The 14,564-nt window shown below is 41.8% G+C and overlaps 2 protein-coding genes across 4 annotated transcripts in view; one reads left to right on the top strand and one right to left on the bottom strand.

Annotated features, from left to right (window-relative positions):
• xrra1 (X-ray radiation resistance associated 1) overlaps positions 1 to 14,564 on the top strand; it is a 138,721-nt gene that overhangs the window by 10,871 nt on the left and 113,286 nt on the right. The window lies entirely within an intron of this gene.
• Positions 10,336 to 14,564, bottom strand: part of lipt2 (lipoyl(octanoyl) transferase 2) — a 13,385-nt gene continuing 9,156 nt past the window's right edge. For both annotated transcript variants that reach the window (XM_048597644.1, XM_020531874.2), the window contains exon 3: positions 10,336 to 11,579. In XM_048597644.1, coding sequence (XP_048453601.1) covers positions 11,365 to 11,579 — 215 coding nt within the window. In that variant the 3' untranslated portion in view covers positions 10,336 to 11,364. The remainder of the gene's footprint in view (positions 11,580 to 14,564) is intronic.

Genomic DNA, 14,564 nt, shown 5'->3' with positions numbered 1-14,564 from the left:
TGCTGAGCTTTTCCAGCAACTTTGTTTTTGTTCCTGATTTACAGCATCCGCAGTTCTTTTATGGTTTTTATTTAGTGTTACATATGAATTTGCACATGCGTGTGCATCGTTGGGCTTGCACTTACTTGCAAAACAGATTAGTTTATACCAAGCGCATGCCAATGTTTGTCATACTACCAGAGTTTGTTTCATGTGGTCAGATATAACTCTTTAGTGTGGTTATCACTGCACTAATTACAGCTAACTATAGCCTCCCAGAGCTATACTATGGGAATTGTGAGCTCTATGGAAGTGAATGTCGTGGTGTTTTTTTTAAAATTCATTCACTCATGGGACTGGACATCGCTGACTGGGCCAGCATTATTACCCATTCCTAAACGGCCTTGAGAAGGTGGTGGTGGTGTACCTTGTTGAACTGCTGAAATGACTGTAGAGCTCACAATTCCCATAGTATAGCTCTGGGAGGCTACAGTTAGCTGTAATTAGTGCAGTGATAACCGCACTAAAGAGTTATATCTGACCACAATTACATTAGGATTGGAGTTTGAGGAAATTGACCCAGTGATGCTAAATGAATGACAATATATTTCTAAGTCAGAATGGTGTGTAGCTTGGAGGGAAACTTATTGGTGTTGGTGTTCCCATGTATCTCCTGTCCTTGTCCTTCTATATAGTAATGGTCACAGACTTGCAAGGTGCTGGTGAATTTCTGCAGTGCATCTTGTAGATTGCACTATGCTACTCAGCGTTGATGAATGTTTACGAGCATTCTTGAATGTACAATCTGAGCCTTTCACCAACACAATTCCTTCTGCACCAATTATCCATCTTTTGAGTCCTGCATCAACACATTATTTGAATTTCAGTTTCTGTTTCTTTGCACATTATTAGGAGTCTAACAAAGATGACGAAATCTGACGTTCAGTGAATGAACATTCAGCTAGAAAACTACTTTTTGCTGTCCCGCAGTATCTTACCATAACTGTCCTTCTTTACTCCACTTGGAAGTTCCTTCAAAACCTATTTTTTTGACAAAGTTTTTACTCATCTGTTTGAATGTCTCCTTCCATACTTTATTATCAAACTTTGCTTGAGAAAGCCCTTGAGAAATGCCCTGGGGTATTCTAACAAAGCCAAGTTTGCTATTTAAAGACAAGCTGCTACTGAGTACTGATGAAGGGTCTAGGCCTGAAACATCGACTCTCCTACTCCTGATGCTGCCTGACCTGCTATGTTCCTCCAGCTCCACACTGCATTGACTGCTACTGTACAAACTATTCTCACAGAACTAGTTCAAAAGGAGGAGAGGACTAGGGACAGTACTTTGGGATACAAGATTTTCGGGGTGTGGTGGATCTTGCAGTACTGATTGAAAATTTATTACAACCCCACAAAGGATGATGTAAAGTTAAGGGCCAAAAACAAAACCTATCTGGTTGGAAATAAAACAGATGCTACTGGTTATTTACTATAGAACCAGAAGGAGGTCATGTAGCACCAATGTGGTCGTGACTGAATGCCATTGATTTGACTTTTAAAACAATAAAGAACAGAGAATATTACAGCATAGGAACATGCCCTTCAGCCCTCCAAGCCTGCATTGACATGTGGCCCCTCACAACTGAAACCTCCTACCCTTCCAAGGATCGTATCTCTCTATTCCCATCCTATTCATGTATTTGTCAAAACACCCTTTAAAAGTCACTATCGTATCGGCTTCCACTACCTCCCCCAGCAGCGAGTTTCAGGCACCCACCACTCTTTGTGTAAAAAAAAACTTACCTCATACATCACCTTTAAACCTTGCCCCTCACAATTTAAACCTATGGCCTCTGATAACTGACCCTTCCACCCTGAGAAAAAGTTTCTGACTGCCCACTCTGTCCATGCCCTTTATAATCTTGTAGACCTCTATCAGGTTGCCCCTCAACCTCCGTCGGTCTAGTAAGAACAACCCAAGCTTCTCCAACCTCTCCTCATAGCTAATGCCCTCCATACCAGGCAACATCCTGGTAAATCTTTTCTGCACCCTTTCCAAAGCCATCACATCCTTCTGGTAGTGTGGCGACCAGAATTGAACACACTATTAAAAATGTGGCCAAACTAAGGTTCTATAAAGCTGCAACATTACCCGCCAATTTTTAAACTCAATGCCCCGATCCCTCTGCCTCTTAGTACTCTTAAGGGCTTGGCCATTTACTGTATATTTTCCACCCGGATTAGACCTTCCAAAATGCATTACCTCACATTTTTCTGGATTAAACTCCATCTGCCATCTCACTGCTCAAGTCACCAACTGATCTATATCTCTATCCTTTAACGGTCCTCATCGCTATCCACAATTCCACCAATCTTTGTGTCATCGGCAAACTTACTAATCAGACCAGTTACATTTTCATCCAAATCATTTATATATCTTACAAACAGCAAAGGTCCCAACACTGATCCCTGAGGAACGCCACTAGTCACAGCCCTCCATTCAAAAACGCACCTTTCCACTGCTACCCTCTGTCTTCTATGACCAAGTCAGTTTTTTATCCATTTTACAAGCTCACCTCTGACCCCGTGTGACTTTACCTGCCATGAGGGACCTTGTCAAAGGCCTTACTGAAGTCCATGCAGACAACATCCACTGCCCTACCCTCATTGATCATCTTCGTCACTTCCTCAAAAAAGTCAACCAAGTTAGTGAGACACGACCTCCCCTTCATAAAACCATGTTGCCTCTCACTAATACACCCACTGATTTCCAAGTGGGAGTAAATCCTGTTTCGAAGAATCCTCTCCGATAATTTCCCTACCACTGATGTAAGTCTCACCGGCCTGTAATTAGCTGCATTATCCTTGCCACTCTTCTTAAACAAAGGAACAGCATTGGCTGTTTTGTCACATATTTCTGAAAATGTTTGGCTATGAACAACCTATCAATCTCAAATTTAAAAGTTATATTGATTTAGTGTTGTAAACTGCTGTTAATGAAAGACAAATTGAAACCTCTACCATTCTTTATGTGAAAAAAGTGATTTCTAGTTTCATCACAAAGATCTGGTTCTAAATTTACATTGTGTCCCAAGCCTGCAAATCACCAAGTAGAAATAGGTGGACAGAGAGAAACTAATCAGTTTTCCTTAGTATCTTAAAGATCAAGAGGTGATTTGATCAAAGATTCAAATTTAGGAGAATATAACGCTGGCATGTACATCCACCTTTGGAATCCTTGAAATCCAGATGGAATTCTCCTAAATCCAAGCTGCAGTCCCTCCAAGATCAATGTCTCCTTCTAATTCTCTATATGTGTCTAACTAGGTATTAGTATTTAGTGAGGAGCAAACTACAGTAAGACGATAACAGGGCTTCTAATATAGTCCAGTGTGTGGAAGACATAACACAGCGGGCCTACACATGCCTCTTTGTGTCTGTACTGGAAAGGCAGTGCGCCTTCTCGGAGGCTTCCCAGATTTAGAAAGCTTAAAAAATCCTTATTGAGAAAAGCACAATACTGCAGATCAAAAACAAAGTTGCTGGAAAAGCTCAGCAGGTCTGGCAGCATCTGTGAAGGAAAAAACAGAGTTAACATTTCAGGTCCGGTGACCCTTCCTCAGAACTGATGGTGGCTGGGGAAACGTCATTTTATATGCAGAAAAAAAGGGAGGATGGGGAAGGAAGTAAACGATAGGATACAACGTAAAGAGAGATAAGAGCAGTTGGACAGACAAAGGTGTTGATGATGATCAGGCTGGGAGGGTGAATAGTTGTTAATGGGGACTTTTAGTGACTATGGCAGGTAGTGTGTAATGACAGGCTATGTGATAACAAGGCCTGGTGTGTGGGGTAGGGGGCTAGGACACGGGAGAGTTTAGGCCCTTAAATTATTGACCTCGATATTGAGTCCGGAGGGCTGCAGGGTGCCCAAGCGGAAAATAAGGTGTTGTTCTTCTAGCTTACACTGAGCTTTGCTGGAACACTGCAGCAAGCCTGAGACAGAGATGTTGGTCAGGGAACAGGGTGGCGTGTTGAAGTGGCGGCAACAGGCAGTTCAGGGTCTTTTTTGTGAGCAGAACATAGATGTTCTGTGAAGCGGTCACCCAGTCTACGTTACGTTTCCCCAATGTAGAGGGGACAATGTAGAGTTTTTATTTAGTATTTAATTCACTGCCACAATGCTGCGGATGTTGCAAATTTGACAATAGAAAATGCTGAAAATATTTAGCAAGAGCCATTGAGTCATAGAGCTGTACAGCACAGAAACAGACCCTTTGGTCCAACTCATCCATGCCAACAGGTATCCTAAATTAATGTAGTCCCATTTGCCAACATTTGGTCCATATCCCTCTAAACCCTTCCTATTCATGTACTCAGATGCCTTTTAAATGTTGTAATTGTACCAGCCTCCACCACTTCCTCTGGCAGCTCGTTCCATATGCGCACCACCTTCTGCATGATAAGGTTGACCCTTATGTCCGTTTTAAATCTCTCCCCTCTCACCTTAAACCTATGCCTTCTAGTTTTGGACTCTGCTACCCTGGGGAAAAGACCTTGGCTATTTGCCCTATCTATGCCCCTCATGACTTTATAGACTTCTATAAGGTCACCCCTCAGCCTTCGACACTCCAGGGAAAGTAGCCCCAGCCTATTCACCCTCTCCCTATAACTCAAACCCTCCAACCCTGGTAACATCCTTGTAAATCTTTTCTGAACCCTTTCAAATTTCACAACAACATCTTTCCTGTAACAGGGAGACCAGAATTGAGCACAGTATTCTAAAAGTGTCCTAACCAAAGCCCACGATGTTGGAGCCAGTATTTTGGTGTCAAGAGAGATTTGGCTAATGGACAAGGAACAATGAGTGGGGATAAGGGTTTTTTGTTTTTTCAAATTTGCAACCTGTGAGCAGTGGGGTTCCACAGGCAACTGTTTCCAAGATATATTAATGAATTGGAGAACAAAAGTGAATGTATGGTAACCAAATTTACCAGTGACACAAAAATAGATGGAAAGATAAATTGCGAGAGTGGTACAAAACAGAGAGATACTGAGTCCTGAAACATTGACTGCTCCTTTCCTCCAGATGCTGCCTGGCCCGCTGTGTTCTTCCAGCCTCCTGTTTGTCTACCTTAGAGAGATAGTGATGGATGAGGTAAGTGGGCAAAAAATTGGCAAATTCACACAGGATAATGTGTGACAACGTAAAGTTGCTCATTTTGGTAGGGAAAACAAAAGAACTGTAATATTTAAAAGGGGAAAAACTGCAGAAAGCTGTAACATAAACAATCATGAGGATACTTGTGCACGGAACACAAAGCTAGCACATGGGTGCAGCAGTAATCAGGATGACTAATGGAATGTTGGGCCTTATTTCAAGGGCAACAAAAACAGAAATTGCCAGAAAATCTCAGCACCGGGTATGGAAGGTTTGATTTATAAGGAAAGGCTGGGACTTTTTTCACTGGAGCGTAGGAGGTTGAGAGGTGACCTGAAGGAGCTTATAAAACAACGAGAGGTATAGATAGAGTTGATGGTAGTTGTCTTTTCCCTAAGATGAGGAATTTCAAGACTACGGGGCACATTTTTAAGGTGAGAGAAGACAGACTTTAAAAGAACACGAGGCAAATTTTTTTTACACAGTGGTTGGCTCACGTGTGGAATGAATTTCCTGGTGAAGTGGTGGATGTGGGTACAATTACAATGTTTAAAAGACATTTGGATGGATATATGAATAGGAAAGGTTTGGAGAGATATGGACCAGGAGTAGGCAGATGGGACTAGTTTAGACTGGAGATTATTTTCGGTATGGACTGGTTGGACTGAAGGGTCTGTTTCCATGCTGTATGACTGTGACTAGGAGGTCTGGCAGCAATATATGGAGAGAAATCAGAGTTAAAGTTTTGGGTCCAGCAACCTTTCCTTCTTCAGAACCCATTCTGAAGAAGGGTCACTGGACCCGAAACATTAACTCTGATTTCTCTCCACAGATGCTGCCAGACCTGCCGAAATTTTCCAGCACTTTGTTTTTGTTTCTGATTTCCAGCATCTGTAGTTCTTTTGGTTTCTTATTTGAAGGGTGTTGGAATATAAGAGTAGAAAAGTCTTGCTGCAACTGTACAAGGTACTGGTGAGAGCACATCTGGAGCACTGAGAGCAGTTTTGGTCTCCTTGTTTAAGGAAATATATTATTTCATTGGAGGCAGCGCAGAAAATGTCCACTAGGACGATCCCCAGTATGGGAGGGATTGTCTTATGAGCTATGGCTAAACAGGTTGGGACTGTACTCACTAGAGTTTAGAAGAATGAGAGAAAGAGATCTACTTGAAACATAGGATTCTTAAGAGGCTTTACCGGGTAAATGCTGAGAGGATATTCCCCTTATGGGAGAGTCTAGGACCAGAGGACATAGTCTTAGAATAAAGGGGCACCAATTTAAGACTGACATAAGGGGAATTTCTTTTCTCAGAGGGTTGAGTGTTTGGAACTCCTTGCCACAGAAAGCTGTGGGGCAGAGTCCATGTCTATATTTAAGGCTGAGATAGATTCTTGATCAGTCAAGGATCAACCCAAGGGTTATGCGGAAAGGGCAGGAAAGTGGACGTGAGGAATATCGGATCAGCCAATGATCCTTTCGAATGATGGAGCAGGCTCGAGGGGCCAAATGCCTAGTTCTGTTCCTATTTCTTATGGTCTGAAGTCTGTCAGCGTCCATGAAGAAAAAGTGAACATTTGAAGTTGGTGACCTGACCAAGGGATCTGCCTCTATAATAATATCACATTCTTGCCCACTCACTTAATCGGTTGATATGCTTTAGCAGACTGTTTATTGCTTTATTCAGACAGTTTCCTTTCCCAGCTAGGTTCCATTGGCTGCAATTGCAGAGCATCCGTTGAACTGCTTTAATTAAATTTTATGTATTTAAGTAGCCAAGTTCATATTTTTAGCTTGACTAATTATCTGATCTAGTTTATTAGACAGCTGGATTCACAGAATCATAGAATCCCTACAGTGTGGAAGGAGACCATTCGGCCCATTGAACCCACACCGAGCCTCCGAAAAGCATCCCACCCAGATGCACCCATTATCCTAGACACTGTGGACAATTTAGCATGGGCAATCCACCTAACCTGCACATCTTTGGAAAGTGGGGGGAAACCAGAGCACCCGGAGGAAACCCACGCAGACACCGGGAGAACGTGCAAACTCCACACAGATAGTTGCCCGAGGCTGGAATCGAACCCCGGGTCCCCGGCGCTAAGAAGGAGCAGTGCTAACCACTGAGTCACTGTGCTGCCAAAGTTTATCTTTAATTTGCCCTACAGCCCCTCGTCCCCACTCTCTTCCCAGCCTCACCCTTCACTCGGGTCTCAGCCTCATCTTTTGATGGTAAGGCCATTAACTTCTCCTCTTGCCAAACATCAAGTGGTAGAATGGTCATTTAAGTTGGAAGATGGGAAGACAGCTTATCCAATCTTTGCATTTTTTTTTTAACGCTTGTCACCTTAGTTCTGTATTTTTCTGCACAGATTCTGCCTGGCCTGCTTAACGCTTCCAGAATTTCCTGCTACATTTCAGCTCTCGAGCACCTAAGCTTTACTGGAATGGTCCTAGGCATGAGGGGCTTCTGTCATGTGGAGAGACTGGAGAAATTGCAATTATTCTTATAGCAAGAGAGTCAAAGGAGGCAAGGGAAAATATCTTTTGACAAAGCAGCTGTTGTGTTATGGAGTGGGATGCCTGGAAGCACATTGGTCAAAACGGCTTAGGTTCACTAAATGGTTACAGCACAGGAGATCGCTCAGTCTATTGCATCTATTCCAGCTCTTTAAATACCAATTCAACTAGTGCCTAGTGCTTTCTCCCTGTAACCCCGCACATTCTTCCTTTTCAGATAATAATTCACTTCCCTCTTAAATGCCTCAACTGAATCTGCCTCTACAACACTTCACTCAGCACATTCTGGATCGTAACCACTTACTGTGTGAAACAGCTCCTCATGTCTCCGTTGCTTCTTTTGCCAATCCATAAAAGTCGAAGGAGAAGTAGGCCATTCAACCACCAAGTCTGCTCCACTGTTCAATGAAATCATAACTGATCTGATAACCCTCAACTCAGTTTCCTGTGATTTTCCGCCCAAAATCCTTGATTCCCTTACTCATTAAAAATATCTCAATCTGCTTAAATCTGTGCCCTTTGCCTCTCCATCCTTCCCCCAGTTTAATAGTTTCTCCCTATTCACCTCAATTAAATCTCCTTTCAACCTTCTATCCTTCAAGGAGAACAGTCCTAGATTTTCCAATCCACGTCATTGAAGAGCATTGAACATTGAAGTAACAAAAACAGCATTAGATAAATATTTACAGGGATTGATTTTATAAGGTCATGGGGGAAAGGACAGGGGAGTGAGATAAGGCACAGGCACGATGGGCCAAATGGCTTCTTCCTGTGTTATCGTGTTTGTAAAGATGCACAATTCAGTGTGGTTACACACCGCCATCCTCTGGACTTACATGGTACTACAGTAAATGTTCCTCACCACGCTACAGTTTGTAGTAATTACCCAAAAACGGTTGATTGAATCACACACCCATAGATCACCTTCAAAATTCACTCCCTCCACCAGCAACACACAGTGGCAGCAGTGTGTCCCATCGACAACATGACAGTAACTCACCAAGGTACCTTTGGCGATAGTAGGAACTGCAGATGCTGGAGAATCCGAGACAACAAGGTGCAAGGCTGGATGAACACAGCAGGCCAAGCAGCATCATAGGAGCAGAAAGGTTGACGTTTCGGGTCTAGACCCTTCATCAGACCCTTTTCTGATGAAGGGTCTAGGCCCGAAACGTCAGCCTTTCTGCTCCTATGATGCTGCTTGGCCTGCTGTGTTCATCCAGCCCTGCATCTTGTTGTCAAGGTACCTTTGGCAGCAGCTTTCAAATTCACGACCTCGGCCACCAAAAGGACAAGGGCTGCAGATACCTGGGCACATCACCATCTACAAGTTCTCTCAAGCTCTCTTTCAAGCCACTCACCATCATGACTTGGAAATACAATAACCGTTCCTTCAGGGTCACTGGATCAAAATCCTGGAACTGTCTTCCCCATGGCATTGTAGGGATCCCTACGTCCCACAGACTGCAGCAGTTCAGGAAAGCAGTTCACGGCCATCTTTTCTAGTGCATTTAGGGATGAACAACAAATAATGGTCTAACCAGCAATGCCTACATACTATGAATGAATAAAAGAAAGCCAAATGCTTCTAAATCTCCAAGTTCCCAAAACATTAATCACATTAACCTTTAAGTAATACAAATCCCAAGGCACTTCCCAAGAGTGTAAGAAATAGAATATGTCACTGTCATATACTGTAAAGACCATGTCTTTTTATTTTTGTGCTTTTTAAAATTGAAATGGGAAAAAAACTATTTTAAGCACAGTGTTTAAAAGGACTGCTGCACGTTTTCAAAGCAAGTAAGCTGACGCTCCTGACAAGCATCGTTAACAGCTGTTTGAACAAGAGACACAAAACAAAAAGAGAGAGAAAAGAAAGTGAATCAGAGAGAGGGAAGAGTAAATGAAACTGACAAACAACACATGCAAGAGCCTTGGGCCAATTCAAACAGCAGCGGCTGGGATTTGTGGCTGTGGAGCATGAGCTATGAGTGAAGAAGAAAATCAATTTTGAACTTGAGAGAAAGAGAGAGATGGAGAGGTTAAAAGGAAAACTTCAAGAACAGTAAACGTTTAGGTATTAAACTGTTTTCAAACATTTTCTGAAAAATTTTATTTAAAAGTCAACATGTTAGATGATGTGGGAAGGCGTCAGCCTAGTGGTATTATTGCTAATCTAGAGACCTGAGTAATGACCCGGGGACTTGGATTCGAATCCTGCCAGGGCAGATGGTGGAATTTGAATTCAATAAAAATCTGGAATTAAGATCTAGCAATGACCATGAATCCATTGTCGATTGTTGGGAAATCCATCTGGTTCACTAATGCCCTTTATGGAAGGAAACTGCAATCCTTACCTGGTCTGGCCTACATGTGACTCCAGGCCTACACCATTGAGAGTGATGCTTAACTAGGCAATTAAGGATGGGCAATAAATGTTGGCCTAGCCAGCGATGCCTTCATCCCGTGAATGAATAAAAAAAATTCTCAACTAATTGTCCAATATCATAATTCATCCCTACTGAAAAAACAAAATTAAAAAGTGATTTTTTTTTTCACCAAACAAAATCAAAGTCAGCCTATAGTACTTCTCAACATTTAAAATGGGGCATGTGTAGTTGGGAGATAATTGCCCAAGAATATAAATATGAATAAAAATAAAAATTATGAGGGTCTCGATTTAAATGCATATAAGCTTTAATATTTTTCTGGATGATTAGAATCCCTGATCTCCCATCCTGAGGATGACACAAAACATAGTTCCAATTTATACAAGTTAACATTCTTCATCAGTGAAATTCATCTCCGCATTCGACTACAATATACAGTTTTGCAGCACAGTCCTGTTGCACACAGTTGGGCAATGCTAGCAATTCTATGGCAAGTAAGTCAGGAGTGTGATGGAATACCCCCCATTTGCCTGAATGAGTACAGGGCCAACAACACTCAAGAAGCTTGATACAATCCAGAACAAAGGAGCCCACTGCATTGGCACCAAACCCTCAAACATTCATTCCATCCACCACTGACAATTAGTGGCAGCGGTATATAGTATTTATAGAATGTATTTCAGCAACTCACCAAGGCTTCTCCAACAGCACCTTCCAAACCCGTGACCTCCACCACCGAAAAGGACAAGGGAAGCAAGTACATGGGAACATCACTGCCTGCAATTTTACCTCCAATCACACACACTTTTCTGACTTTGAAATACATTACTGTTCCTTCACCATCACTGGATCAAAATCCTGGAATTCCTTCCCTGATAGCATTGTGGGTTTCAAGCAGCATTTCAATAAAGCAACGACTCCTCCTGGGCAATTATGGACAGGAAAAAAGTGCAGGCCTAGCCAGTGACATGGGCATCCTGTGAATTAATTTTATAAACCTGAAGAGCCTCCAGCCAATATTTTCCCTACCACTCACCAGTTTTAATATATGTCCTGCTAAGACCAGAACTGCTGCTTGGACCTGGGACATCTCTTCCTCTATACAGTTCAGTACTTCAACTAGACAGCATCATTCCCCATATGGCTGCTTTCCTCTAATAATCACATTCCCTGGAGATAAGATACAAAGTACAGGATCAAGTCCCACCTCTTTCTTACACGACCCCATCAGTCTCACCCATCCCTGCCCACCAAGCCTGCCACTTTGGTTGGGTTTCTCGCTGTGTGGACACTCGACAGGAAACAGTCAAGTTGCTAGTGCCTTAGCATGCAGTCAAACTGCTTGGCAAATGTCTCCAGGAGAGGGTCCACAGCTTCTGGCACTGTCACCTCCCTCTTCAGTACTCGGCTCAGGGAGGTGACACCTTTTCCCTCAATACCGCAAGGGGTGATGTGGGAGAACCAGCTGAGGTCATTGTTGCAGTTCAGTGCTAGCCCGTGAGAGGTGATGTATCTGCCGCAGTGAATCCCTGATAAAAAGCAGACAAGACAGAAAGATAAAGGTCATAATTCAATCTTTGAATTTCCAAGGGAAATAATGATTCAAACCTTCTCTACCCTACCAACCCACCTCTTCAGCTGTCACTCCTACCGATTATTAACACTTTCAACTCTTACCAGTATACGGGCTCCAAATGTTATGACCAGTTATACCCGGCCTCTTGTCCAAGTGTCAGTGTTCATTGGCAACTCAAGGTAATATTGTGCCTAAGATATTTGATAATGGAATGAAATACAATTCAATTCTCAATGACAACTCAGGACTCACTACCTTATAATCAAGAGCGGCAACTTGGTCTGTCATTTCCCATTGATGTAACAGCATTATGTCCATTTAGCATCTTTAGAACCACCGAAGCAAGAACCAGCTAACCTAGCTGAAATGAAAATCTGGCACCATCTGGGGTCATTCAGCACTGAATGGCAAAAGAGGAGAGTGGGTGAATGCAAACTTCCAGGTCAGGTACAACAATGATTAGATTAAGGGTAAAGCGCCCTAATAACTGTTCCCATTAAAGACTCCCATGAGAGCAACAGCATGGGGTTAGATACAGAATAAAGGCTCCCCTTACAGTGTCTCCGTCAATCAACTCTAGGACAGACACAGCACAAGGACAGATACAGAGTAAAAGCTCCCTCTACTCTTAAGCTGAAAGTAAATCTTCCTGTACAGCATTCCCATCAATCACTCTCAGGACTGGGACAGCATGGGGTTAGTTACACTTTAAAGCTAACTCTGCTCTTTTAATCTGAAAAGAAATCTTCCCCTGACATCATCTTCATTAATCACTTTCTCATCTTTTAAACTGACAGTAAACTAAAAGTAAAAGCTCCCTCAACACTGTTCCCATCAAATACTCCCAGGAAAGGTACAGCATAGTGTTACATACTCTTTTAAACTGAAACTAAAGCCCCTTCGACATTGTCCAGTGAGACTCCCAGGACAGGTACAGCACAAGGTTAGATACAGAGCAAAGCTCCCTCAACACCATATCTAACCCCATGCTGTATCTGTCCTGGGAGTCTTTGATGGGGACAAAGTAAAGCTCCATCTACAACGTCCTTGTCAAATAGTCTACAAAATCCCAAAGTTCCTTTGATCCTTTGCTTTTGCAATTCTTTTCTCCTTGCAAATTTTGCACAGATTGAAATTTTTGAATGCCTAGATCTTTCTGTTCATCCAGAGTTGTCCAATTTTTTTCCCCCTTGTCCTTTACTCCCAGTTCATTTTTCCTTCTCAAAATTTATTACTTCTGTAATAATTGCAGGTGATGTTCTCACTGGACAAGTCAGATCCCGGACTGAAATCTGGCTTGATATTTTGTTTTGTTTTTGTTTTAACATAGTGGTCTCTCATTGAAACATAAGCATGCAACATTGCAGATTTGGTCTTAACAACAAAACAAATAAACAAACAAAAAAGTTTATTAAGCAAAAGAAATGAAGATAAAAATAGAATAAATCAAACTATTTACTTAATGCACTCAAAAGGTTCTGAAATAAACAATAACATATTCCCATAAATTAAACAAAATCTTTTTCACCAATCCCCTTATTCCCTCCAGAAAGCAAAATCTCTTTTTCCTAACACATTAATATGCACTGTTAAATGTGACTTCAACTTTCAGTCTCGAAATTGTATTGTTTTTCCTCAAATTCTCATATCCCCGAGTTTAAATGTTCTCAGCTTCAAATAACCTCTTCAGGGTTGTATCCAAATACTTCTACTCTGGCACTATTCCTAGACTTCATACTCATATGTAATCTATTGTTCTATCTTCACCTTTCCTCTGGAGCACTGCTTTAAACATCAATCTACATCCAAGGATGACTACAGAACTGTCCCAAAACTGAAAATTAAAAAAAAAAGACTTTTTCAAGTTACGGTCATTTCCTTTAAGCTTGTATATAAAGACAATTCCAGACTTTTCTAACAGACACACTGACACAGAATTGTTTACCTTGCTTGATAGTAAACTCAATACAAAAACCCATTAGTTCTGAAACCTAACTCCTTCAAGTTGTTTTAAAAGAAAAGTCATGTCTACAGAAATATCAACAAGTTAGTCATTAAATTCTACAGACATGCAGAAAATCCCTTGTACTAATTCAAAACTTTAAAAATTCAAACTTCAAACAAATGATATATATAAAGTAAATATTTAAAATCGGATAGTATACACCAAACTTAGCACTTATCCACATTAAATTGGCTCTCCCACCAGTGTGTTCCCAAAGTATTTCACAGTCTTTTGATACAGGAAAAACCTCCACTTTTTGTCCTCTCTAAAAACTTTTTGCCTTTATCCTGATTATCTGCATTTATAAATAAATCAACAGTTGGCTTAGCAGTGACTCATATGAAACATCACTTTCACCTTTCTTCCCTATGGAACAGACCGGATGTGCCGAATGGCCTCCTAAGACTATAAGATGTAGGACCTGAAGTCAGCCATTCAGCCCATTGATTCTGCGCTACCATTCAATGGTATCATGGCTAATTTGATAATCTTTAACTCCAGAATCATAAAATCATTATGGTGCAGAAGGAGACCATTCAGCCCATCTTGCCTGCACCAGTTCTATTCCTAGCGCCAATCTCTGCCTTTTCCCCACATCCCTGCACACCATTTCTGTCTAAATAATCAAATAATGCCCTCTTGGCTGCCTCAATTGAAGCTGTCTCCAGCACATTTCCAGGCATTGCATTCCAGACCCTAAATTCCTCACTGTGTGAAAAAGTTTTCTTCTCACATCAACCTTGCTTCTTTTGCACATCACTTTAAATCTATTCCTCTCATTCGTTTTTCTTTTGAGTGGTAACAGCAAATCCCTATATACTCTGAGATAACAAGGTGTAGAGCTGGATGAACACAGCAGGCCAAGCAGCATCAGAGGAGCAGGAAAGCTGACGTTTCGGGCCTAGACCCTTCTTCAGAAAAAGGGTCTAGGCC

Source organism: Rhincodon typus, chromosome 6, assembly GCF_021869965.1.
Source record: "Rhincodon typus isolate 14 chromosome 6, sRhiTyp1.1, whole genome shotgun sequence".
NCBI lineage: Eukaryota > Metazoa > Chordata > Chondrichthyes > Orectolobiformes > Rhincodontidae > Rhincodon > Rhincodon typus.
Note: the sequence above shows the minus strand (reverse complement) of the source record. Positions and strands in the feature narration are given on the sequence as shown.